The 24,232-nt window shown below is 37.3% G+C and overlaps 1 protein-coding gene across 1 annotated transcript in view; it reads right to left on the bottom strand.

Annotated features, from left to right (window-relative positions):
• mdga1 (MAM domain containing glycosylphosphatidylinositol anchor 1) overlaps positions 1-24,232 on the bottom strand; it is a 218,108-nt gene that overhangs the window by 61,671 nt on the left and 132,205 nt on the right. Inside the window, exons 7-11 of the mRNA XM_080885851.1 lie at positions 17,513-17,782; positions 13,710-14,039; positions 12,060-12,359; positions 6,473-6,739; positions 6,160-6,308 (exon numbers count right to left, since the gene is read on the bottom strand). Of these exons, the coding sequence (XP_080741977.1) occupies positions 6,160-6,308; positions 6,473-6,739; positions 12,060-12,359; positions 13,710-14,039; positions 17,513-17,782 (1,316 nt within the window). The remainder of the gene's footprint in view (positions 1-6,159; positions 6,309-6,472; positions 6,740-12,059; positions 12,360-13,709; positions 14,040-17,512; positions 17,783-24,232) is intronic.

Genomic DNA, 24,232 nt, shown 5'->3' with positions numbered 1-24,232 from the left:
ACAAAAGTGGAGGGAATTTGGCTGGAAGTGCCTAATTAGATACTTTATAACACCTTCTCAGAAGTCTCATTATGATGATAACCCCCCTGCTTGTTGGAGGAACTGTGGAAATCAAAGTGCAAATCATTACCATATTTTCTGGGACTGCTCAATCTTGAGGGATTATTGGAGAGAAATACATAATGCCTTACAGGATATCTTTAAACGTGAAATATCTCTCGAGAGTAAGACTATGTTCTTTGGATATATACCTCAGGAATGGCCTAAATATGATAAACATTTAATAAATATTTTATTGGTGGCCTGTAAAAAGAATATCACCAGAAAATGGTTATCCCCAGAGAGCCCAAACATAAGTACATGGATGGAAATCACAATGGAAATTTATAACATGGAAAAGATAACAGCTTCTGTTAACCACAAGCTGGAGAAATTTACATCATATTGGGAAAACTGGGTTAAATATATCACGCCTCATAGGCCAGATTTTACTATTACAAACCAATAATTATGATGTATGTATATATATTTATAGGATCACCCCATACCAACACATCCGTGTTTTTTTTTGTTTTTTGTTTTTTTGTTTTTTGTTTCTTTTTTTTTTTTTTTTTTTTTTTTTCTCTTTTCTTAGGTTTGTTAGTTTTGTTTTTTGTTTTTTGATTTTCGGATTATGTGATGGTTTCAATTACTTCTATCGTTGTAAGTATTCTTCCCTTATGACTTGGATGTAAATTAAAATACTATTTCAGTATTTAAGGCAGATAACCTAAGTATGAAGAATGCTTACATGATGTACATACTGTGAATGCCTGCTTTTGAAACCTTAATAAAAATTGAATTAAAAAAAAAGGAAAGATGCAGTTAGAGTCAGTCAGGAAAAAGACCAGAGTTTTATAAATTTGATTTACAAGCCTACAGAAAAAAATCATAAAATGAAGAGAGAGCAAAGTGAAATAACAGAGTTCAATCAGCTAGCTTCAGTGTAAGCACACACAGTGAAATATTTCAGCACACAAGCAGTGAGAGACTCCAGTGTCAGCTAGTCATCGTTTGTACAGTTGGTAGAGGACTGTTTTGAGTGGATCAAAGGAGACTTCACCAACTCGACTTCTCAATCAATTGGAAACACCCGCGTTTCCATAGCTGTGGCAGCTGCAGACAACCACTGCCTTCATCCCTCTAAGTGGAGACCTCTCTATGTAATGCTCTCTCTGTGCTCTTCTTTCCTTTCCCCTTACTCCAACAGGTCACTGCAGATGGTGCACGTCCTGAACCTAGTGCTGCCTTTCTTCATGTAATCATTTATTTTTTGTTCTTCGCAGTAGTCAAGTGTTTGTTCAAAGGTACATTTTTAATCAATGGGATTTTTATCTGTAATATACAATAGCAGGAACTTTATTTTGCAATACATAATAAAGTGTCTTGAGCTGCCAATTGTCGCTAAATTGTTGATGGTTGAAATGAATTAAACTGAATTGAAAACTTCAACATAACTGCATGCAAATATATGCAACTAAAGCAAAGCAAAAGACTGATTCACTTTCTCTTAGAGTTAAAGACATGTTTACTAAGCAGCTTTCTGAATGTCCATTTCAAGTTTGATGACCAGCACGTTAAACCTTTCTTGTTCTTCCCAGTTGTTTATGTGTATTTCTAGATTTTGATAATGTGTAACTACTTTTCAGCAAAGAAATTCTACAAATTTGACCCTCTTGGGTTTGAATCATATTTATTTACATAACACATGAGTGCACATGCATCACAGAAGAATTCTGATGACATAAACCCTGAGCTTTCTATGTGTGTGAGCTAGAGCTGGGCGATAGAACGATATGTATCGCGATATAACTTTTACTCGATAGAGAAATTAAGCTATCGCGATAGACCTCGCCGCTCTTGTCCTCTTAAAATAAAAAAATAAAATAAAAAAATAAAAAAAAAGGTCAGCCAATCCAAACTAAGTAGCGCAGAGCCGAACCAATCACAGCCACAGCGTCACGTCGCGTGACTTGTTACGTACAGCACAAGTGCCAAGCCGCACATGTGTTTGTTTGGGAAGCAGCCAGCGGGTAATGGAGGAAATGAGTGTGCCGACTAGAAAAATCAACCGAGCGTGACCGAAGAGAAAACAGATGATGGTTCCAATGCCGGAGAGATTGTCAAACGGAAGAGCCATAGAAGTTCCGTAGTGTGAAGGTATTTCGGCTATTTCAAGTCTGACAAAAAACAGAGTAGCGTGCACTGTAAATTGTGCCGAAAGCAAGTCTGGAAATACAATAAACTGGTGCATGCGTCACACTGTGCGCCACGTTATTGTTTCAGTGAAATGAATTTCTACAATACTGTTACTGTTAATTCTACTCTCTGCAGTGTTTAAATGCTTACACATACACACAGTTACTGTCCCTCCACACATACGACTCGGTTCTGCTTCTATGCCGCAGCTTTGTTTACTTTTTCCCACCGAGGCTTCTAGACTTCTGATTGGCCAACATTTCTGCACGGTTAGGAATCTAGCGCCACCTGCTGCTTTGGCATGTTCATAGCAGCGTTTTCCTTCATTTCTGCCTTTATGTGTGGACGGGATTATTTTTTAAAACGAAAACGGAAAATCTCCGTTTTCAAAAATACCCGTGTACGTGTGGACGTAGCCTCAGTCTCTGACTGGAAGCGCTAATTCGTCATTCGGCTTTTGTCAGACTAAAGTAACTGTTAAAACTGTTTGAAAAGCTAAGCTATACAACAAGGAGAGATTGAGAATTTCCTTTTAGTTCTCAGTTTATTTGATATTGACAAAAGTTAGTCAGTTTTGTCTGTTCTTCTGTAAAACAAACTAAGATTTATTTTTAGAATTAATATTTTGTTTCTAAGTGGAATTGACAATTAAGTAGTCTGTTTCGTTTGTTCTATTTTGAAACTTAAACGCTTTAGCGGCTGCCTTTTGTGTAGTTTGCAATATTTGCCTTTATTTATCTGAAAAAGTTTCATGTTCCTTAAGTACATCTACCCTGTTGAACTTATTATGGGAAATAAATATTTAAATAAAAACAAGCTGCTGATTATTTCACATTTTACTTGTGAGCAACGGCACATTTAAATCTTACAAATATAGTTATTTGGCTTATATCGTGATAGATATCGTTATCGCCTGAAATGAAAAAAACATATCGTGATATGAAAAAATCTCATATCGCCCAGCTCTAGTGTGAGACAAAATAATATCAAAGCCTTGAGAAACAAAAGTAAATCAGCTGCTCTTGCTGTAAAAAGGTAAAATTATCACATATTAATTTATTATCTCTCGAGGAAACGTGGAGTGAGGACAGGCTTTTTAAAAAAAGGCCCTGTCAACACTGTTAATTCAAACACAGGGAAACCCCCTGCAGGGAGAATGAAACTAAATTAAGACGTGTAAGCAAGGATTTCATAGCCTGCCAATGAGTCTTGGTGTAAACCACATAAACTGCCATGCGAACACACACACACGCGCGCACACACACAAGGACATTCCTTGTTCAAACGAGTAAATATATTAATGCCAGTTATACAATATGAAATACATTCATATTCTTCAGGCATAAAACAGAATAAATCTGCATTAAATCTCATTTAAAACATACCTATTCACACATAATAAAAGAATCAAGCTGAAGCAAAAAGTATAAAAGTTATAGTCATGTAGTCAGATCTGCGATGAAGAGTGCTGTTCTACACGAACCGAGTCCTCTTGTATTCCCCTCTATACCTGCTTGTTTCTCATGAGACCCCCATATCATTTTGTAGGTGCTAAAAAGATAGAGTGCCAAGGCGTTAAAAGGATGAGCTGGAGAAAATGTTTCAGAAATAGATGGGTTGTGAAATTGAGATGGTATTACATTTGAATTTTCTCGTACTCTATTTAATAGTTGAGAGGGCCAGTGAGATTTGATGTTTTTCTTTAATTTGCATCGTATTTCTCTCCATTCGCACTCTTCCGTTCACTTTCTTGCTCACAACCTCCATGCCTTCCTTATTTTTCTGTCTCTTTTCACTCTCTAATGAACACATAAAAAAAAAAAATTCAGGTAAAAACCTTGAAATTCAATTAAAGCTTAACAACATTTAAGAAGTCCTAAACTGCCACTTAATGCAACTCATTATTTTAACACTGTCGGCATAAGAACTTGCAGCCACTATTTATCAGCGCTATTCCGCTTTCCATGGTTCACCCGACATCAAATGCCATTAGGTTTGCAGTTTACGGAGATGGAGAGAGAGAGAGAAAGAGAGAGAGAGAGAGAGAAAGAGGGAGAGAGCGAGACCGAGAGGGCTGGAAGGACTGAATGCAAAAGTGTGACCAAGGCACAAAGGGAGAAAGAAATGGGACGGACAGTAGGTAAGAGACTAAAGTGAAATAAGGATACATAGCAGAAAAGGCGAGGACAGCCAGGAGAGGTTGATGAAACAAAGGAGGAAGAGTGAGTTTTCAGAGAGCTTAGGCATGCAATCTAATGTGCATCTTATGAAGACTAGTGCTCATTTTCTGTCTCCCAGAAGAGCCTTACTTAATAAGGTAAGCAGCCAAGTCTTGAAGCAGGAGGGGAATTAACTATTCATCCACACAAAAGCAAGCTGGCAGTCCTCACGTTCCCTCTGTTTAAGTGTCTCTCTCTCACACACATGCATGCACACCATACCCAACCCCAGCCAGTTGTGTATAATTCACCACTACCTTCATGTCTTCTGACAAAGGCCAGTAATATACGAGTAGATGCTTGAAACATAACAAGAACATGGCCTCAGGGTGCTCTACTATTGTGGACAGAGGTTCCTAATTTTAGATCATTGTCCTATTAGGGGCTCCGAAAGTACTGGATTTCGTCGAGGGTCAGTCATAAAGCCTACGAGTTTATGCAAACGTACATAAATGTGGTGTATCAGATCATGGTGAAAACATCACCTTGTTTTGGCTCAAAATTGAGTTGAAAGAAGTTAAGGTTTTAAAAGCTTCTTCAGTACACGCTTAATCTAATTTGTGACTGCAAGACTCATTTAACAACCTTCACGGGGTTCCAGAAATGTAGTGGCCTCAATAGAAAGTCAATCCTTTGAGGGCAAGCTAAAACATGAAAATGGATTTAAAAAATGCTAACTGTCTCTCGACTCATGTGGTTAAAAGATGGCATTCCTTTCATTGTGGAATTGGTAATAAACACATTAGTACTAGTCTGGCACTCAGATCCAGACAGCAAATTAAATATATGTGGCAAATCTAAAATAAAAAGTCCAGAAGGCTGATAATTCCTGCCTAGGAATTGCCTCAGAGTGATATATCACTGCAAGGAAACACAAGTGTGTTTAATACAAAACTTTTTTTTATAAAAAAACAAAAACAAACATACAATACAATCCTAAAAGTAAAGTTGAGTGCATGAGTGAAAGGAAATGAGTGGCTTTGACTGTCTACACATGTCTGACACTCTGACACTTCCCAAGCTCATAAAGCCCCATGTTTACTTAGAATGTAAACTTTCCTGCTTACAGTCCTGTGTGTATGCTTTTTATCTATACAAGCTGTCAGCTTTAGAGGTGATTTTTACAAAGGCAGGTGACCAAAGTTTGCCTTGGATAAAGTTAGACCAATCAAATCAGTATCATGAGTGCTTGATAAACAAAGTCAGTGAGTTGGTGTTTGTCAATCCACTGCACTTGCCTCTTGTCAAGATCTCACGAATGATACTATAAGATACTACACGCAGGATATGTGTGTAATGAGGCATGCAAATAGGCATACAGTACACACATATACATATATATATACATATATATATACACATATATATACATATATATATGTATATATATATGTACTGCGCTAAGATACTGCGCAGGACCCTCAAGCTCCCAGGCCTCTGGTAGAGGACCCGAGCTTGAAGGATAAACCGCCCGCAGGGGCGTGCTGGGTGTTTTTATATATATATATATATATATATATATATATATATATATATATATGTGTGTGTGTGTATATATGTGTGTGTGTGTGTATATATGTATGTATGTATATATATATATATATATATATATATATATATATATATATATATATATATATATATATATATATATATATATATATATATATATATAGATGGATTAAATATGGGGGAACTTTACCTTTCGAACATTAATCCAGTATCCTATGATGCGATCTGTGGCATCAGGTTCTTTTTGTGTCCACTGCAAATTGTAGGAATAGTTGTTTCCTTTCAGAATCCGGACAGGGTTGGGTGTATCAAAGTAAAACTCAGCATTGTATGGTTGTGCTGTATGACAGAGAGCGATATAGAGCAACAATGTTTTATAAAAATTACTGAATGACACAGAAGGAAAAATAAATCTTTATATGCAGGTAAGGGTGAATGAGTACAGGAATATAAAACTGATAATAAGAGGATTACGACTTTTTTTCCATTAATGGCACACTCACCAGAGACATTAAATGTGCATGCTGATGTTCCCTCAGTATTGCTCACTCGGCACTCGTAAGAGCCATTGTTGGTGGGTTCCAGTTTGAACTTCAGCTCCGGTGTCTCCTTCAGGTCTGGCATTGGCATACGGATGAAGTCACCATTACGGAACCAGCGGATGTCTGTTAGGCGAGGAGGGTTTGATCGTAGGATTGTACATCTCAGGGTTACCATTTGATAGTTCCTGGAACGGACATCTTGAAAGACTGGGTCCAGAATGGGAGGGTCTGCAGAAAAATAAACACTTGTGTTTTAATAATAAAGTGAATATTATACTCTGTTTTTATGCAAGTGCAGCAGTAGCATTTTTTAAACAGCCTTGCCACTGTTATTGCAAGTCTAATACTCATTATTAGGTTTTTGCACAAGTACTTTATTGTAGAGCTGAATCCTTATTTTATTCTCTCTTACTTATATTCAGTAACTGTGCAGTAACTTAATTTGTGAATATGAATGCAGATAAACATTTGAAAATTAGTTTGGTCTAGCTGGTTTCTAATGTTAAAAATTGTTTTCATCATAAGGGAATGAAGATAAACTGAAACAGACATTTCCAAAAAAACCCACATTTTAATCTCAGAAACTCGTCTTAGACATGTAGTACCAAATGGACTGCAAAGACAGTGTCATCCATGTCTCACTTCTTTATGTTCTTTGCAAAGTGGATTTTCTTAAACCATTATAAAAAATGTGTTGTTACAAATCATCCAACACAAAACAACTGTTATTGCCACAAGGGATCAGGCGTTTCGAGCCACACTCTTATCCCTGCTTCTAACCTATCCTAACCAGTTGTAATTAACCTGTCAACAGTGATGTGTGCCTTTGTGGTTAATGATTGACCAGCCACTGCTGCCCTGGGGTCAGCCAAGACACAACACAGCCAAATTACTGTGCCACAAATCACCAGCCAGCTAGTTCACCCCTGGCTAATCATGTAGATAATAGACAAGATGCTAATGGTGGTACTGCAGTACTAACGTTGATGAGATCTGGTGTTAAGGCCCAGAGGTGATACAGCATGACTAGCGCCCCTTATGAATCAAGTTTATCAGACACAGATGTGTAATTATAGTCTAATCTATGTTATGCCTGTAATTTAGACAGACAGAATGAGCTGCAGTATGGAGGGAAGAAAAAGACGGTAAGATAATGTAAAGCAAGGAGCAGGGAGGGAAAGAGAAACAGAGATCCTGTTATTGTGCTTTATACAATATCAAAATCTCCGGTTGGCTGACAATGGAGGTGTTGATATGATTAAACAGAAACCTAAACCTGCCTCTACAGTATAGAGATTAAAAATAATGGTTAAAAACTCTCTTCTTTTTCTGTCTTATAAAGTCAATGTTAATAGTGTTACTAATTAAATTAATAATATATGTCTATTACTAATTGATTACGCTGAGTTGCACTCAATTGAAAGAAAGATGCTAGACAAGTAATGTTTTATTTACACACAGATGTTACACCTTTTTAAAGACTAACGTAATTTAAGTTTAAGGATTCAGCAGCTTCTGCATTTTACACATCAGAAACCAGAATAGATAAGCTGAGAGCTATAACCTGCCTGAACACATTATCCATTTAATACATATTCTTGAAAGCTAAAGAACTGAAGAAGATACATTTAAATTCACTATGACTAAAACTTTCAATAATATTTTTTTTTCTTGTTGCTGTTGTTTATTTTGCTACGGACGGGTATACACAGCCAAACCAAATTCTTGTTTGAAATCAGTTTACCATTCTATGCCAGCACTCCAGTCAAAGAAATGTGAGTAAGCACCTGAATGCTAAAAAGATCGCAAACCACCAAAGCATTTAACGTCTCAGCCACTAGGTTGTCTTTTGGCTTATAGTCTAGATTCCCAGCATGTATCCAAAGTTCTTCCCACAAATGCTAACTGGGTGTTGTGTACTCTGTTACAATTACTGCCTCTCTGATCTCTCAAAACTAATGTTTAGCTACTCCCTACACCCACAGCTATGTGATGATGTGCGACGCTGAGGGATGTGTAAGTGGTCAAAGGTCATACTGTAATCCTAGTGGATTGATTAGTGTATGGTCACACACCCTGCTCCCACTTACAGCACATATGCATACTGATTGCTGACTTTGGAAATAGATAAGAAGGATAAAGAAAAAAGGCAAAACGTGGAGGAATGGCAATAGAAGCAAGGAGGAAAACAGAGGTGAGTTATACGTTGGTATGTAATCAATTTAGAAATCATTAAGCTAGCACAGTTCCCTTTCTCATCTAATATATTCATTTCAACAACTGCTCAAGTAGATTCCACTTTTTGTGGTTATTTTACTTTCTAATTAAACTTTTTCCCCCCAAAATTCTCCAGAGCATTGCTTTTGCATTTATTTGCTTCTCATTCAGGACTCATAGCACACTGTTGCAATGTTTCATAGTCAAAAGACTATAATCCATGTAAACACACCATCGCTATCCATCTTATTGAATGCGAAATGAATTCATCCGGGAATGCAACACTGACCAAGCCAAACATTTACAGTGCACAAAGAGAAAATCTATTTACATGAGACTGAGAGAGGAAGGTAGCATGCATGAGGGGTAAGGAGGGATGAGAGAAGAAAGGATCGCTCTTAAAGAAGAAGACAAAGAGGAAGACAAATGATAGGGAACGTGCAGTGTGAAAGTGAGAGAAGTCAGTGATTGAGTATGGGAGGTGGGGAGTGAATGAGAGAATGCAGGATGCAGAAAGAGAATGACAAGACAGAGAGAGGTCTTCTCTCATGGCCAGCAGTTAACTGATTGATGATGATGAGAATGGCAATGAGGAAGAACAGCCACCTCTCCAGGAGGGAAAAAAGGAACACTGGGCAAGTATAGAAGTGATACAAGGCAAAAGTGGGAGTGGGAGAGGCAAGAGTGGAAACAGTGGCGAGCATCTGCCTATCCACTTAATTACATCGGCCTTAAAAAATGATGCCATCCTTCCCTCACATCAATCAACAGTGGTAAACAGAATAAAGCAAAGAAACGTGATAAAATAAACAAATTAAGTCAGGGGACAAAGGCGCAGCTGAATAAAAGTGGGAAATTTATTTTCCACAATTTGATTGGCTGCACTGAAATATGTTCTTGTTTCTCTATTTGCCAACCAGTCCCTCGCTTTGTTAGCACCTTCTCATCCTCTCTTCCCCCTTCCCCCCATCACCATCCATGCTTTCCTGTTTCAAGCTCTCTCTTAACCCTGTTATGCTCACTCCTATTCCTGCTCATGTAGCTGTCTCGTTGCTCCGTTTCTTTCGCTGTCCATAGTGCGGTGGCCACCTGGTCCATTAATCAGAGTTGGCCAGTGCAGACAGCAGAGCTCACAGAGTGTCGCCCTTGCACCCTGCCTGCATTAGTAAGCCCTGTAAATCCGCCTTGCAGAGAAGAGGGGAGGAGAGGAGAGGGCTCTAATTTGGGCTTGTATTTATCAGGTAGGTCAGTAAATAGGTGGGAAATTGGTCCTTTACTTCCTGATAAATATACAGTTTTTAGGAGAGATAAAAGAAAAAGCCTTTGACTTTTTTGGCAGAATGAACAGTGAGAGTTTTTTTTTTTAAATCTATGAATGAAGCCATGGAAATAAACAATTTACTTTCAGTGTTACAATGTTTCAATGTTCCTTGACAACAAAAAAAATACATATACAATTTATCAATGACTGTTTACCTCAAAACTGACTTCACAGATTGACTACCATGCAAAAAAATTATCTATGTATCAACTTAAAACAACTGTCTAAGTCAACTGGTTAAAAATATACTCAGTTTCTTTAGTATATACCCAATATACCTATATTTATATAGAAGCTATATATACTATATCTACAATTCCACAGTGTCTAACTCTTACAACATTAACATAAATGAGAAATAAAAGTTATGTTTTTATTCAAGTAGTTGAAGGAAGAAGAGATATTCTTTTAAAGGGCTGAAAGTTTTGCAAAAGGCTTGCTCAGTTTTACACATATGCAGGCTGATGTGTAGTACTCACACATTCCATGACTTAGCACTGATAAGGGCTGTCAAAGTTCCAGGATGGTAAAAGTAAGTAAAAGAAGATAACCTCATGGGAAGGAAAAAGGTATCAAAATGATGCGTTACGTTACTAAGACACATCCTCTCCTCTCTCAAAGTAGATCCTCTGGGAGTTTTATAATGACAGACCTCAGTCGAATGTTCACAAAGGGAAAGCAGTAGGTTTAGTGAAAGCTGCCTCTGAGCAATAGAGGTATGTCCTCATTTGCTTTCTGTTCCACCTTTTACAATTTCTTATCTGCTGACAGGGTCCATAGTTGTTAGTGAAGTATAACTGTTATGACTTCACTGAGGGTGAGAGAAAGAAAAGTGATTATTTAAATTTAATGGAAAAGTAAAATAATAAAAAAAAAAAAAACAGGATATGTTCTTTAATTTACAGAAACAGGTCTCTGTTGGAAAGTTGTCAAAATGATTTTTTCTCTACGTGTTTCCACTCGCTGCCCATTAGTAAGCATGTTTTTCTCCCCTCTTTAGTCGCTACATGCTCCCCTATAAGGGATCACAATACTTTGATCCTCTGCTAAAATTTTGAGTTAGCCCACTTACAAAGAAATAAAAGGTCATTCATTTTTGCCGTATGTTCATTTTAATGGACAGAGAGACAATATTAACCTAAAGTCCAGAAATTAGCGTGCACCTGTCCAGTTAATTCATTTCTTCCGTTCCAACCTCTCCACCACAATGGACAAGACCAAAAAGCTGTCAAAGAACAAGATTGTAGAGCCTGACAAAGTTGGAATGAGCTACAAAAACATCAGCAAGAACCTTGGTGGGAGGATGACAACTACTGGTGTGATTATTCAGAAACCCAAGAAATATATACACAGAAGGAGCTTGTCAATGATCCAAAGGATTTCAATCCTGTAGTAGCCCCCTGCTCAAGTTTGCTAGTGAACATCTAACTAACAGGAGAAGGTTGCGGTCAGATGACAACAAAATCAAGCTCTTTAATATCAAATTGCCGCATTGGCGGTAGGAAACCAAATGCTGAATATGACCCAAATAAGACCATCCCCACAGTCAAGCATAGAATAATACTCTGTCTCTTTCCATTCAATTCAACCTTCTACTAAAAGTTAAAGACTGTTCAATTCTTTGTAAGTAAGCAAATTTATAAATTTAGAAATGGATTATGAAATTATTTCCTTGATTGTAACTGAAAACTTTGATCGATTAATTGCAGAAAATGTAAAATGTGTGAGATGCAATAGGTTAGGCACCTTGCACTCTGAAGTTAAACAGCCAGTTTCCTTCCTAGCTTCTGTGACGCCTTCAGAATCATTAATTTTTTTGCTGGTGTTATCATGTATTATCGTGCATTTTCCTAATAGTACACAAGCTGCACCCAAAAAAGTATTTGAAAAGAGTTTACACTAACCTAGACTTACTGACACCAGGATATATTCTTAATCTGAGAGACCTGTATTCAGCTTAAGCCAAAGGATTTTGGATGTTGAACTGAAAGTACGCTGATCCATACTTACACTGCACATTGAGTTGAACCTGTGCCTCTCTGCGTTTAATGTTAAGCCCATTGTATGGAGCAGTCTGACACCTGTATGCCCCCATCATGTCCCGGCTAACGTTCTTTAGCCTCAAGCGACCATCAGGCGTCTCCACTGTGGGCTTCCCCGAGGGCATTAGCAAGTCCTTTTCTGTCCGTGACCACAGTATAGGAGGACGTGGTTTGCCATCTACGACTAAGCACACCAGTTCGGCATTACCTCCCTCTCGCACACTTACAGCCTGACGTCCGGGTGGAACAGTCAGCACTGGAGGAGAGACTGGGAGAAAGCAAAGACAAAAAATGCAAGTAAGACAAAGTGTGAATTTAATTTTTGTCATTTCCATATAATCTGATCAGATAATAATTCTTGTTTAGAAATTGCTATAACAGTACTATATATATATATATATATATATATATATATATATATATATATATATATTTTATTTTTATTTTTTTTAAGAATAACAGTTCCTTAAACCCTTGGCTATTGTTAGAGTTTCCACTTTAAAATATCCTCCAACGTAGTCAGTAACATTAGAAAAGTGTAAGCACGAATACATAACCTTGGGCTCTAAGGTTAATAAAGTAATCCTTGTCCTTGTTGCCAAGCTAACGAGAAACTGGCACTTTTTTTCTGGATCAAAAATAAATTTCAGATTAATTAACAAGAAGTCCGAGGGCAAACATGATTTAAAATATCAGATAGTGCTAATGGATAAACTGGCAAAAACTAGGGGAACAGAGACAGATGGACAATAAAATTGTATGACAGGCACTGACATTTAAAGAGCTGATTTTATTAGACAATCGCACAGTTTTAATGACATGTGGGAACATTAAAAATATTATTACTAGGATTAAGTATATATTATGATTTAAAACACACAAGAAAGAATACATGAACACACACAACTGAACCATCAAAGCAACAAGCAGTGCAAGGCAGAGGTAGAGAGGGAAGAAATGGGATAAAAACTGTCTGAATGAAGACGCTAACTTTCAGTTGTTCCATTATTCACAAGGGGTTGCAGCACAGCGGGTAGCTCTGCATATTTAATTTGTAATTTTGAGATGCCCTTCTTGGTGCAACCACAAATGGATTTCCTGGAATCACACCTAGGATCTTTCAGTTGTTAGGTGAATGGGTAAACCACTAAGCTATTATGTTTTAACATGTCACATGATGTAAAAACACAGATTGCTAGAATATTTAATCATTGGCATGAGATAGTGTTAAGATTCATATAATTCATGAAAAATTACACCCCTTTAGATTTAGGAAAAACTGTTTGTTTTTTTTACATACTAAATGTACTGCTTAGGTTAAGCAGCATTGTGTACCTGAACATTTGTTTAATTAGTTTATCAGTCAACTCAAACATGTTTGTTTTAGAAGTTTGTTTATTCCACAAACAGCAACTGCCTAACCTCTATTAAGTGGTTGCCACCATACATATTTATTAATGACGATCAAGAGTTTAATTAAATGCATGGGCGATTTACAGCTAACCGTAACCCATTTGAATCTGCATGTGCTCGTGGCCTTAATAGACAAATATTTATTGAGCCATCATTATACATATACATGTACAAAGAATAACAAGGAAAAAGGGGAAACTCTTACCGCTGTTTTGAGAAATGTTGACATCAACACGAAGCTCTCGCACTGTGCTGCCTGAAAAGCTGGCCATGCAGCTGTAGGTGGCCAAGTCTCTGAATTTCATGTCCACAATCTCCAGACTGCTGGTGCCAGGTGCCATGTCTGGGTCACTCCGCAGTAAAATCAAACTATCTGAGTTGAAGACTGGTGCCCCGTTCTTGTACCAGGTATAGTTGACCTTGTCCTGGGGGGTGGCATCAACATGGCATGAGAGCTTAAGGTCACGACCCATTTGAATGGTTTCACTGTCCTTGTTAGAGTCTGGTGTAATTTGGAAGGTGAGGTTGCTCATTGCTTTTTGTGGTGGTAGAGAGGGAAAAAAGAAAGAAGAAAATTTTTTAATATTTGTTACAATATAAATGCATTTGGTACAAAATGTACTAAAAAAAAATACAAAATTAAAATAATAATGCAAAAAAAATTAATAAAAGGGATAAGCATGACTAGGTATCACTGGCAAGGTCTGTCTTTTTTCCCCACTACTACAGTTGCTAAATGCTCTTATTTATCTTTTAATTTCCACTTGGTCTTTACTTAATTTAGAGTTTTCTGTAGTTAAACTATATATATAGTCCCTAGGAAAACAGAAAAGCACAACCCAAGGACATACATTAATTTTTAGCACATTTAATCAAGGAGACACTGTAGAGAGAGTGCCCAGAGATACAGTGGGCATACCTCAACATAACCAGATGAAAAAATTAGCTCATGCAATCATTTGTTCAACGAAATCATTAAGAGATGTAAAAAGTAATCACATTTATGTAGTGCTTTTCTAATCTTACAAGTTGACCTAACATGTCTGTCTTTGCAATTCTGTGTACTGTCAGGAGAATCATACCAACTGTAAGTCATGAGAGTGGGAAAATTGGTTTAAGCTGAAATTAACCTGGAAGTTGAAGATGACCAAAGCAGAGTTATAATTAATGTAAAAGCCTTAATCTTCATCTCGCACACCCTGACCGGAGAACAACAAATACCACTTTCATTTATTGTTCTTTTTCAACTGAGAGTTTTGATTTGATATATAAAACTATTTTTAGATAGCAAATGCTTCTTGACATGTATGTGAACATTTTTTGCATCCCCTTTATTCATTGACACACTTTACAAAGGAACCAAGTACCGTAATTGTCGGGCTATAAGCCGCTACTTTTTGCACAAACTTTGAACCCTGCGGCTTTTAGTCAGGTGCGGCTTTTCTATGGATTATCCATGATTTTTGTGATATCGTAAGACGATTTGTTTTGTTTGTTCCGCTGTTGTACGGCACTACGTTGCCTGGCGGAAGGGCATGTGATCAGACACACAGTATCGGGGTTCAAGAGTGGTATGTTGGTCACATGTCCATCCGCCAGGCAACATAGTGCCGTACAAGTAGCGCGAAAAACGAACTTCAAAGTAGCGCTACATGTTCAGCCGGAGGCGTGGATGACGAGCGGAAATGAAATTGCGAAAAGCAAGTCATGCTCAACTCCACCGGTGGATTCTGACAGCGTGGAAAAGTGTGAAAACATCCACGATCACCAACGGATTTCGAAGGGCTGGACTGCTGCATGATGGAGAGGAGGACACCGCCACGGCCCTTCTGAGGGTGTTCGACTCTGACACTGTCAACGAGGATTTGTTTGGTTTTGAAAGTGACAACGAAGGAAAGAAGCTGAGAGTGGATGACGAAGCCTGTTCGTATCTGACACTGGAGAAGAGGACTTTGGTGGTTTTAGTGCGCAGGAAGATGGTGGTGAATGACTGACTTTTCTTGAGCCTAAAAGGTAGTCCGAATCTATTTTTCTGGTGTGCTGTAGGTTATTGTTATGTACTACATTTGTTACTCATTTATGAAGCACAGTACATGTTTCGTACTTGTAATTACCGCTACTTTTACATATACCTAAAAAGTTGTGCAAATATGTACCCAGAACTTGTTTTTCAAAATATTAATAAAAGGGGTGTGTCTCCAAACAGCCATCTCTTTCCTGACAATTCCCTTTGTGCATATTCTCTTACATATGATAAGTCAACATTGAAACACCTGCGGCTTTTAGTCAGGTGCGGCTAATGTATGTACAAAACAGGATTTTCCCCTGATTTTAGCTTGTGCGGCTAATATTCAGGTGCGCTTTGTAGTCCGGGAAATACGGTATTTGGTTGTTCAGATTTTCCAAAAGTCAAAAATTTCATAGGAAAGGCAAATTATTTGAACGGTTGTATTCCATTCCAGTACAGAATAGTAAAGTGTACAAATTAAAATTAAAAAAACAAACAGAAGAAAAACACATTCGTGAGATCAAAAAGAAGGAACTGATACTACTCAATAAAAAGAAACTAAACAGAAGAATGCAGGAGAAGAAGCATGGTTAATACCCCCACCCCCAACACCACTAACAAAACAAAAAAAGAAAAAAATGAAGAGGTCGCCTTGTACCAAAGGAAAGAGGAAATTAGAGAAGAAAGAAAGCGAGTGAGAGAGGAAGAATCAAATTGTGAAGGAAGCCAAGACAAAAGGAGCCAAATACAGAATAAAATAACAGGGGGGTAAGGAGGAGGGGGGAAACAAAATCAAGGACAAAGAGTAACTCTCACACTGTCACATTTAATTTTCAGTTTCAAAGGCTCCGTTTCCCCAACAGATTTCCATGTTGAATACAAAATAGCTCTCTGTTTCCCCACGAAGGGGAGAGACAGGGGGTAAGGAGGAGAGGAGAGCTTGATTTAAACTCCTTTGAGCTTGTTAACAAGATACTTGGGTGGAGCCACGGATATGAAGCAGTGACCATATGGCTAACATGAACTTGCGACTTTACCTGATTAATGTGAGTGCGTGTGTGCATGTATACTCCTTAAATATTTGGATGCACTTGTCTACCTACCTGCCTGCAGACTTTTTTCCTTTATGAACTCACTGACTGTGAATGTGTGTCTCTTTCAGCATCTTGCCACCTGCGCTGGTGTGACAGTGTGTTCAGGCCCATTAAGCTAACAGGAGAAGCCCATCTAACATACGCTCTCCACAGTGCTAACTAACAGAAGAGACTGTTGCTAATTGCTTCCACTCCAGTCTAACTAATTGCAGTGAATAAAGATGATTAAAGGGGCTAAAAATAGCCAGAGGGGAGAGAGAATGGAAGTATTCTGTATTCTAACCCGCCCATTCTGACAAGATTCACATCAGCTTCGTTAATGACGGATCAGCAGCTAGCTCCACACACTCGCATGCACGCGCAGACTCACAAATGTCAACGAATGAAGCTAACGAGGACTATACAGACACTTTGCATAAAGCAATTATCAGTTGTACGAGACTTCTCAATGAGAAAAGGATCCTGACTGTGCCTTTGTCAACTATTTTAACTACCCCCTGGCTAGCCAAAGAATTAAATGCAACATGATTTTTAGTTGTAAAATCAGTGAATGAGAAGCCTAAATTATGCAAAGATTTAACAATTCCTGCCAACCATATGCAGTATTATCACATGGGAATGTCACATTGCTATATGTTTTTTTTTAAGTAATAATAATAAATACATGAGGACTGGACAATATTTAAAAAACACCAAAAGTCTCATTGACACATTCAGACTAATTCTGAAAGTATATCCAGAATCTTTTAAACAGCAATTCCAATTGAAAAACAATCTTTTGCAATTGTGCAACTGGAGCTAGTTTATACCAAGGTTGTAAAAAACACAAATCTAGATTTTATTTTATTTTTTTTGCAAAAGCATCACCCCTTTTCACAGGTGCAAATACATACAAACATTACTTACTTCTCACAACGAGGTTGACGTTCTTGCGTGCAGGGTTACCCACATTGTTGACTGCCGTGCAGTTGTAGAAGCCTGCATCCGCTGGTGTGACAGCTCTCAAAATCAGTGATTCTCCTCGAACTTGAGCACTGAGGGGAAGAGGGCCAGGGTAACGTGACCACGTCACAATGGGGAGAGGGAAACCTGCTGTGACCTCACAGGTTATGCGCACATCCTGGCCAGGATCCACCACCACTGTATCATTCACTGACAGTCGGATCATTGGTGGACCTGTGGGGCACAGACACACGGAAAGAAACGAACAGACAAACAAAAGTAGTTTAAATGGGAACGATACATGTTTTTTCAGCGAAAAAATTAAGTTGTGAACATTTCTATTATGAGCATTTTTAAGGTATGACTTTACTGTCTTTAAAAGTTTCTTTTGCCTGCAATTGTAATAGAAAGTACGTATAAATATGTGCTTGTTTCAAGCTCACATTCGAGTTCAAGTTCACTTTATTTGGTCTTTTCAGCCATATTAAAATACACTGCAATGTAACTCTGTTTCACAGAGCCCAAGTGATGGGAAAAAATTGCAAAATGTAAAAGCACTCAAAACAAGATGGAGCAGTACAATAAAAGAGACAGTGCAAGGTCATAAAGTGCAACCAATAGCTGAGTTAAAGAATAATAAAATAGTGAAAGACATAAAAAGAATAGACGTGATACATGAAATGGCATAAAACATTACCAACACCAGACTTAAAAATAGCAAGATAATCACCACATTAAAACATTACAGTTCCTGTATCTCAGTGTCTGTTTGCTGTCTGGGTCTTAGCATGAGTCTTTGAGTATATAGCTTTTCTCCGTACAAACTAATCAGTGTACCAAAGGTAATTCAGGTCCCTGTTCTGCTCTCATATCATCGCCTAGTCACTGCCTCCATTTCCTATGACTGACCTAACAGAAAAGTACAAGATGACCCGTAATGCTACTGCAAAAGAGGCTGAAAAATGCTGTTGGCACAGAAAGAAATCAATTGGACCCTAGCATGTTCCAAAGGGGAAAAAAAGTGGCAGAGGAGTGAGGATAGGGACACATACTACACGACGGGGAAAAACTAAGTGTAAAAGAGTAAAAGACAACAGAGTAAAAGCTGGGGCCAAAGTTGAAGAGGGGACAATATGAAAAATGTGATATTAACCACCTACAATGATGTTTGGAGACGTACATCCAAAGCAACAGTGAAAACCGTGTAACGCACGTTGTGGTTTCCACATGCTATTTAGAATGCTGTCTGCACAAATATCAAATGGAAACATTAAGGCAAAGTTTAAATGGCATATCCTATACCACTTTTTCATTTATTTTGTTTCATATTTATTTGATATTTTCAAATCAGTTGCAATAAACATATATTTTTTAAATTCAGCTATTCAGGCGGTTGCAAGCAGGTCAAAGTTGGGAATTTAGAGTTATATAAAACCAGTAAATGGATATTTAGTCAATTTTGTGTACATAACAATTTTGGCTTCCTGTGTTGTTTAGTTTAAAAGGAGTCTCTGTCTTATTTGGAGCATCAAATATGGATTCTTTTACAGTTCACGTTCAAAACACGTTTCATTATATATTCTAGTTCAGTGTAAACCTAAGCAGTCTAAGCAGCAGACTCAAATGGTTCTAGTAGGCTGCAATAGTATTTGCAACAACTTGTAATAGGTTTTTGCATATCTTGCCACAAGGTGTAGATGGGGTGACAGGAGGTTAACATTGAGAGAAATTAGCTTGTGACCAAAATGTCACCCATTTAAATCCTCCAAGTTGCCGCAGAAATCTTTTTGGTACACTAGAATAGAAAGGTTTTCACCTCCCTCATCAACTAGAGTAAAAACAGCCTGGGGCGAAGCAGTCAAACCACAGTTTCTTTACTGGAGCTGCTCAGTGGTCACAAATCACTAATCTTTGGTTGTTACAGTACGGCTCTCTGGCTGGAAATCATCTGTGTAACTCTCCCTTAAACTATCTGGCTAAGTGAATGCTTAAAAGGAAGAAAAAAAAAAGATTTAACTGGTTTTTCACATACAAACATACAACAAGTTGATGACTTTTATATACTTTTTTACTATATGGAGACATAAAATTAAAAGTAAACAATGTTTGATCTTAATATATATTTTTTGCAATAACTAATTAGCACACTGGTGAATGATGAGGGATGAAAGAGGCTTAGAGGTTTTTAAGGTATAGAGGTTTTACTGAATCCACAATAGTATGGGTTTAATTATAAGCAGCAATATGTGCAATCTGTCATCTGCGAAAAACACCACTAGCAATACTTCAAAAAGGTCCTTGAAAAACTGAAAGGGCTTTGACAATGTATCACTCTTCTACCACTTAAAAAAAAGAAAAAAGAAAAGTATTCATCTGTAGAAATCAAGCTGTCCTTTGTCGGAGTTCACTTATGAACGTGGACATTTAAAAGAGGCATCTTTATCATCTTTAACCCATATTTTTCTAGTTACTTTTCTTTGTATTTTGTCTCACATACCATTGTAATTGTGGGTCCTGATCAAGACAAAGCCATGACAGAATTTGTTGTATAGTGCGTATTCATATCATTTATGACAATCATTTATGATTTATTTTTCGTTCATGTATTTTTGTGGGACTAAAAGAACTGTATGCTATGAAAAAATATGCTCAAGCTGAAAAACTATGTTCAAGCTATTCAATATAAATATATTTAATAATCGACCTATCTGTCTATTGACTCATAATTGATTTAAGAATTCTCCAGCCATAATTTTAAATGGGCTCTGGAGGACAAGGAGTAGAAGAATTTAGGTTTTTATCAACCTGAGACTGTTAATCCTCAGTAAGAGACCAACCAATAGGGTACAGGAAGCAATTCATTCTAATAGACTTTATGCACTACATCCTCTCATCTAATCTCTCTCTCATTTTTTTATTTATTTATTTATTTTTTAGCAGATTGCAATCGGCGTAATGAAAGTGGTGCAGAGCTTTAACAAACAAGTTTACAGGTGCATGTTTCTGCTAATACAAGAATGTGCACAGAGCTCTACACACATTCTTTCACTCTAATGGGTAACAAAAAAGTGCAAGCAAGCACACATACGTACACACACACACATACACACACACACACACACACACGCACTAATGGGATATCTCTTTAGCTAACCTCACTAGTGATGGCTCCGAAGCTGACAAGAAATTTCACTGGTGTAACAGCTGCAATCAGCACATAAATAGCACTGTCTACTCCCATTGTATCAAATCACAGCACTAGGAAAGTAAACCCCTGTGGGCCTGCAAACCCTTCTAAGCATTGAACAAACCTCAATGGAAGCTTTCACGCTTGGTTATGTGCCTGTTTGTTTAATTAATTTACAGTGAAATAAATTTATTTAGAGATGCAATGTAGAAAAGCCCTACTGTATGCTGATCTAATTGATTTTATCATTAAGTCTGAGCTGTCTGCACGTTTCTCCAGGTAGGGTTTGTACATAGTAGGTTAGGTTAATAGATAGGACATACATAGTTAAAACATAAGTCAGGTAAACCAGAGACTGGGTTTAAATAAAACAGTGGGTCTATACGGTAGCTCTATAAGGTACATGTTAAGAGTTTCTTCCTGCTCTGTTGTTACCCCTATGTCCCACAGCCTTTAAAGAGTTAAGACATCAACCAGAATATATATAGGACTGAACCCATCCAAAGACGACTGTTGGTGATTTATTCTGTCTGGGTGTAAAAATCACTTAAATCCATCAATCTATCAATCCATCCATTTAACCTCTTTTTCAATTCAAGGGCCTGAGTCTATCCGAGGTTTAATGGGCCGAGAGCTGGGGTACACAATAGACTGGTTATCAGTCCATCACAGTGCCATTCAATCCAGTGATGGTATAACAATTATAACATTTATCCATCTACATTGCAAAGTTATTTCTGCTTAAGGTCTAGCCTATTCACTTTTTAATCTCAGTTCACAACATTTTCTGCAGACTGTTGATGGGAGCTATCATTAATTTGCAAAATAAATAAACAAACTAATTAAATATTTAAGCCACAGGAAAAAAAAATGGAGAGAAAATCTGAGAAGACGAAGAAAAGTGAGAGTTAGGCAATGGGGAGGAACAGAGGATTTGAGAATTATAGCTTCAATTTCCTGGGGATGCGTGGGTGACGGTAACGGAGGGATCAGCCAATGCTCTTCCCAAAGTAATGGGATTTATGTGCAGCACAGTGGTTTACAACCAGGTAACAAATGCCTCTCTTTTCCATGCACACACTTCGACTTCCTCTCTTCCTTTAACTCTCTGTCAGTTTGTCATCTCCGTATCTTCAGTATTCTCTCTTTTCACGTCTTCGCATCTCTGTCATACCTCGGCCTCAGACTTCCATCCTGCATTTTTTTAAAAACCCTATGGTTTGCTTTCTCTCTCACCGTCATCCCGTGTAACCTGTTTGAGATTTAATTTGTCTCTAAGGTAAAGGCAGAGGGGTTATTGGGGGGAAATTGGCTGGAAATAAAAGCTTAAAGGTTTGGAGAGAGGTGTAAGCTGACAAGAGCTGTATGTTTGTGTATTGTACTCAGGAACAGCGCTTGTCACTATCGCAGAGTTAGTCAGAAATATGGCGGGATAGCAGGCTGGCCAATGGGTTTGGAGATCAAGTAGCAATCAACACTTTTTTGCTGATCATTGGTGGTAATATGAGTAAAAGTTTAGGGTGTGATTGTAAAATGAAGGGTTGGCAGCTATACAACAGAAAAAATATTCTGAAGCAAAGGGAAGGCTCGGTCTTGGAATATGCTGTTTATTTAAAGCTAATATAAAGTTTATTCAATTTCAATTCAGTTCAACTCAGTTTTATTTATATTATATTAGATCACAACAATGGTCATCAAAGATGGACAATTAAAGACATCCGTTTAAATAATATAATTTTAAACTATTTTAACCGTTGCAAAGCTACCGTGAGCCTCGAGTGATGAAAAAGAAGACAATTAAAATTGAATTTATATAAGAAGGAAATGAAGAAAATGAATATTTAATTTCAACTGCAGTTTTCAATCAAAAAAAGGCAGAGGTTGTCACTTTGAAGTCAAGTGTTTCTCAACAAAGCGTTTTGAAATATTTAATTGTAAGCCACAGACAAAATATTCTGACACAGCTGAATCCAATATAGAAATGCAAATATCCTAAAATATTCCAAATGCAATTTTTGTGTTGCTCATGGGTAAAAAAGTGTGAAAAAGCGCAATGCAAACTGTCCCCAAAAAAGACCGTATTCAAAATTCCTTGGATTTCTAAAGCTATATATTTTTTTAACTCTAAGGTTCAAATTCAGAGAAAATTCTCAGACTCTTAAAGCCCCGACCAATGACTTCACAAAAAATGATCAAGGCAGCCTTGAGAGCAAATCGATTCTTGCCTGTGGTGTGGCTGTACATATCCCCACAGTGATCCCCTAACTAGAGTGGATTTGAGGGTGATGAAGAAATGTCAGAGAAATTTATGAACTGAATGGTGAAATGTTTTACGTGGGGGTACACCATGCAGCCCGGACATACCATTCAATAAATTTTTATATTTCTATATAAATAATACAATTAAAAAAGTAAATATAATGGATGCACAAGCATCAGTTTTAAGACAATATTTTGCTTTTTAAATTCTGTTTAAATATATGTCTGGTCTCTCCCTCTCTCCCTTTCACATAACCCTTTCCTGGCATGGATTATAGCCTTACATAAAACTGACTGCATAGGTGCAATAAAATGTCCTACGAGAGGTTTTAGTGTAGTGAGGATTATTGCAGATTGCCCATTGATCTTCAACTTTTCAAGGGGGAATTCACTTGCAGTAGGATTAGCCTCCTATTGATAATAATAATATATATCGTGCAATTGTACAACTGCCATATTATCTTGAAGGTATAGTGTGGTATGTGTTATAATAATCAATAAAACACTAAATAAACTTGCACGTACAAATTAAATTCTCCCAATTTTTGTGTATGTGTCCTTGCTTCTTGTTGTGTGTTTTTTTCCCATAAAATGTGTTCCATTTATGTCATTGTAGCAGGAGGAAAAAATCTTCAAAAAAAAATCTACATTGACACCAGGAGCTACATAATAAGTGGAGTTTCTAACTTAATCAAAGGCACACAGTAAGAACTTGTCAGAAGTCTGTGATCTATATTAACTGTAAATTATTTAACAAACCTGACAATTTGTGAAAGAAATTTCTACTTTTCAATTTCTTTTTTCCCTTTGTGTATAGAAGAAGAGTTTCAGTTTTTCCATTTCATTTCAATTCAGTGTTATTTGAATGGTGCCAAATCACAAGAACACACACACACATACTTGCAGGTGCCACTATTACAGAATATTTCAGGTCAGATTAAAAAAATTTTGTATGACAGAAGTTATTCACTTCGAATGAACTTGGTTAAACAAATTGGCCTGCCCTCTTTCTTTTTGTTTAATATAGACATAAAACGATGAGAAGATATGAAGAGAAAATTACTTTAAAACTTTTAAAATAGGGAGCAGGAGGTTATAAAGAGATTAGTTGATTTATGGGTTTTGACACATATATTCTCTCATGCATGTTTTCCCAATTTTTAAACATGCAGTGTATTACTAATACTAGAGTATTTTTCACTCATGGTGAAGACCATCTAAGTTACTCAATGCCACAC

Source organism: Rhamphochromis sp. 'chilingali', assembly GCF_963969265.1.
Source record: "Rhamphochromis sp. 'chilingali' genome assembly, chromosome: 6".
In the NCBI taxonomy this organism is placed as follows: Eukaryota; Metazoa; Chordata; class Actinopteri; order Cichliformes; family Cichlidae; genus Rhamphochromis; species Rhamphochromis sp. 'chilingali'.
This window is presented reverse-complemented; position numbering and strand designations above follow the sequence as displayed.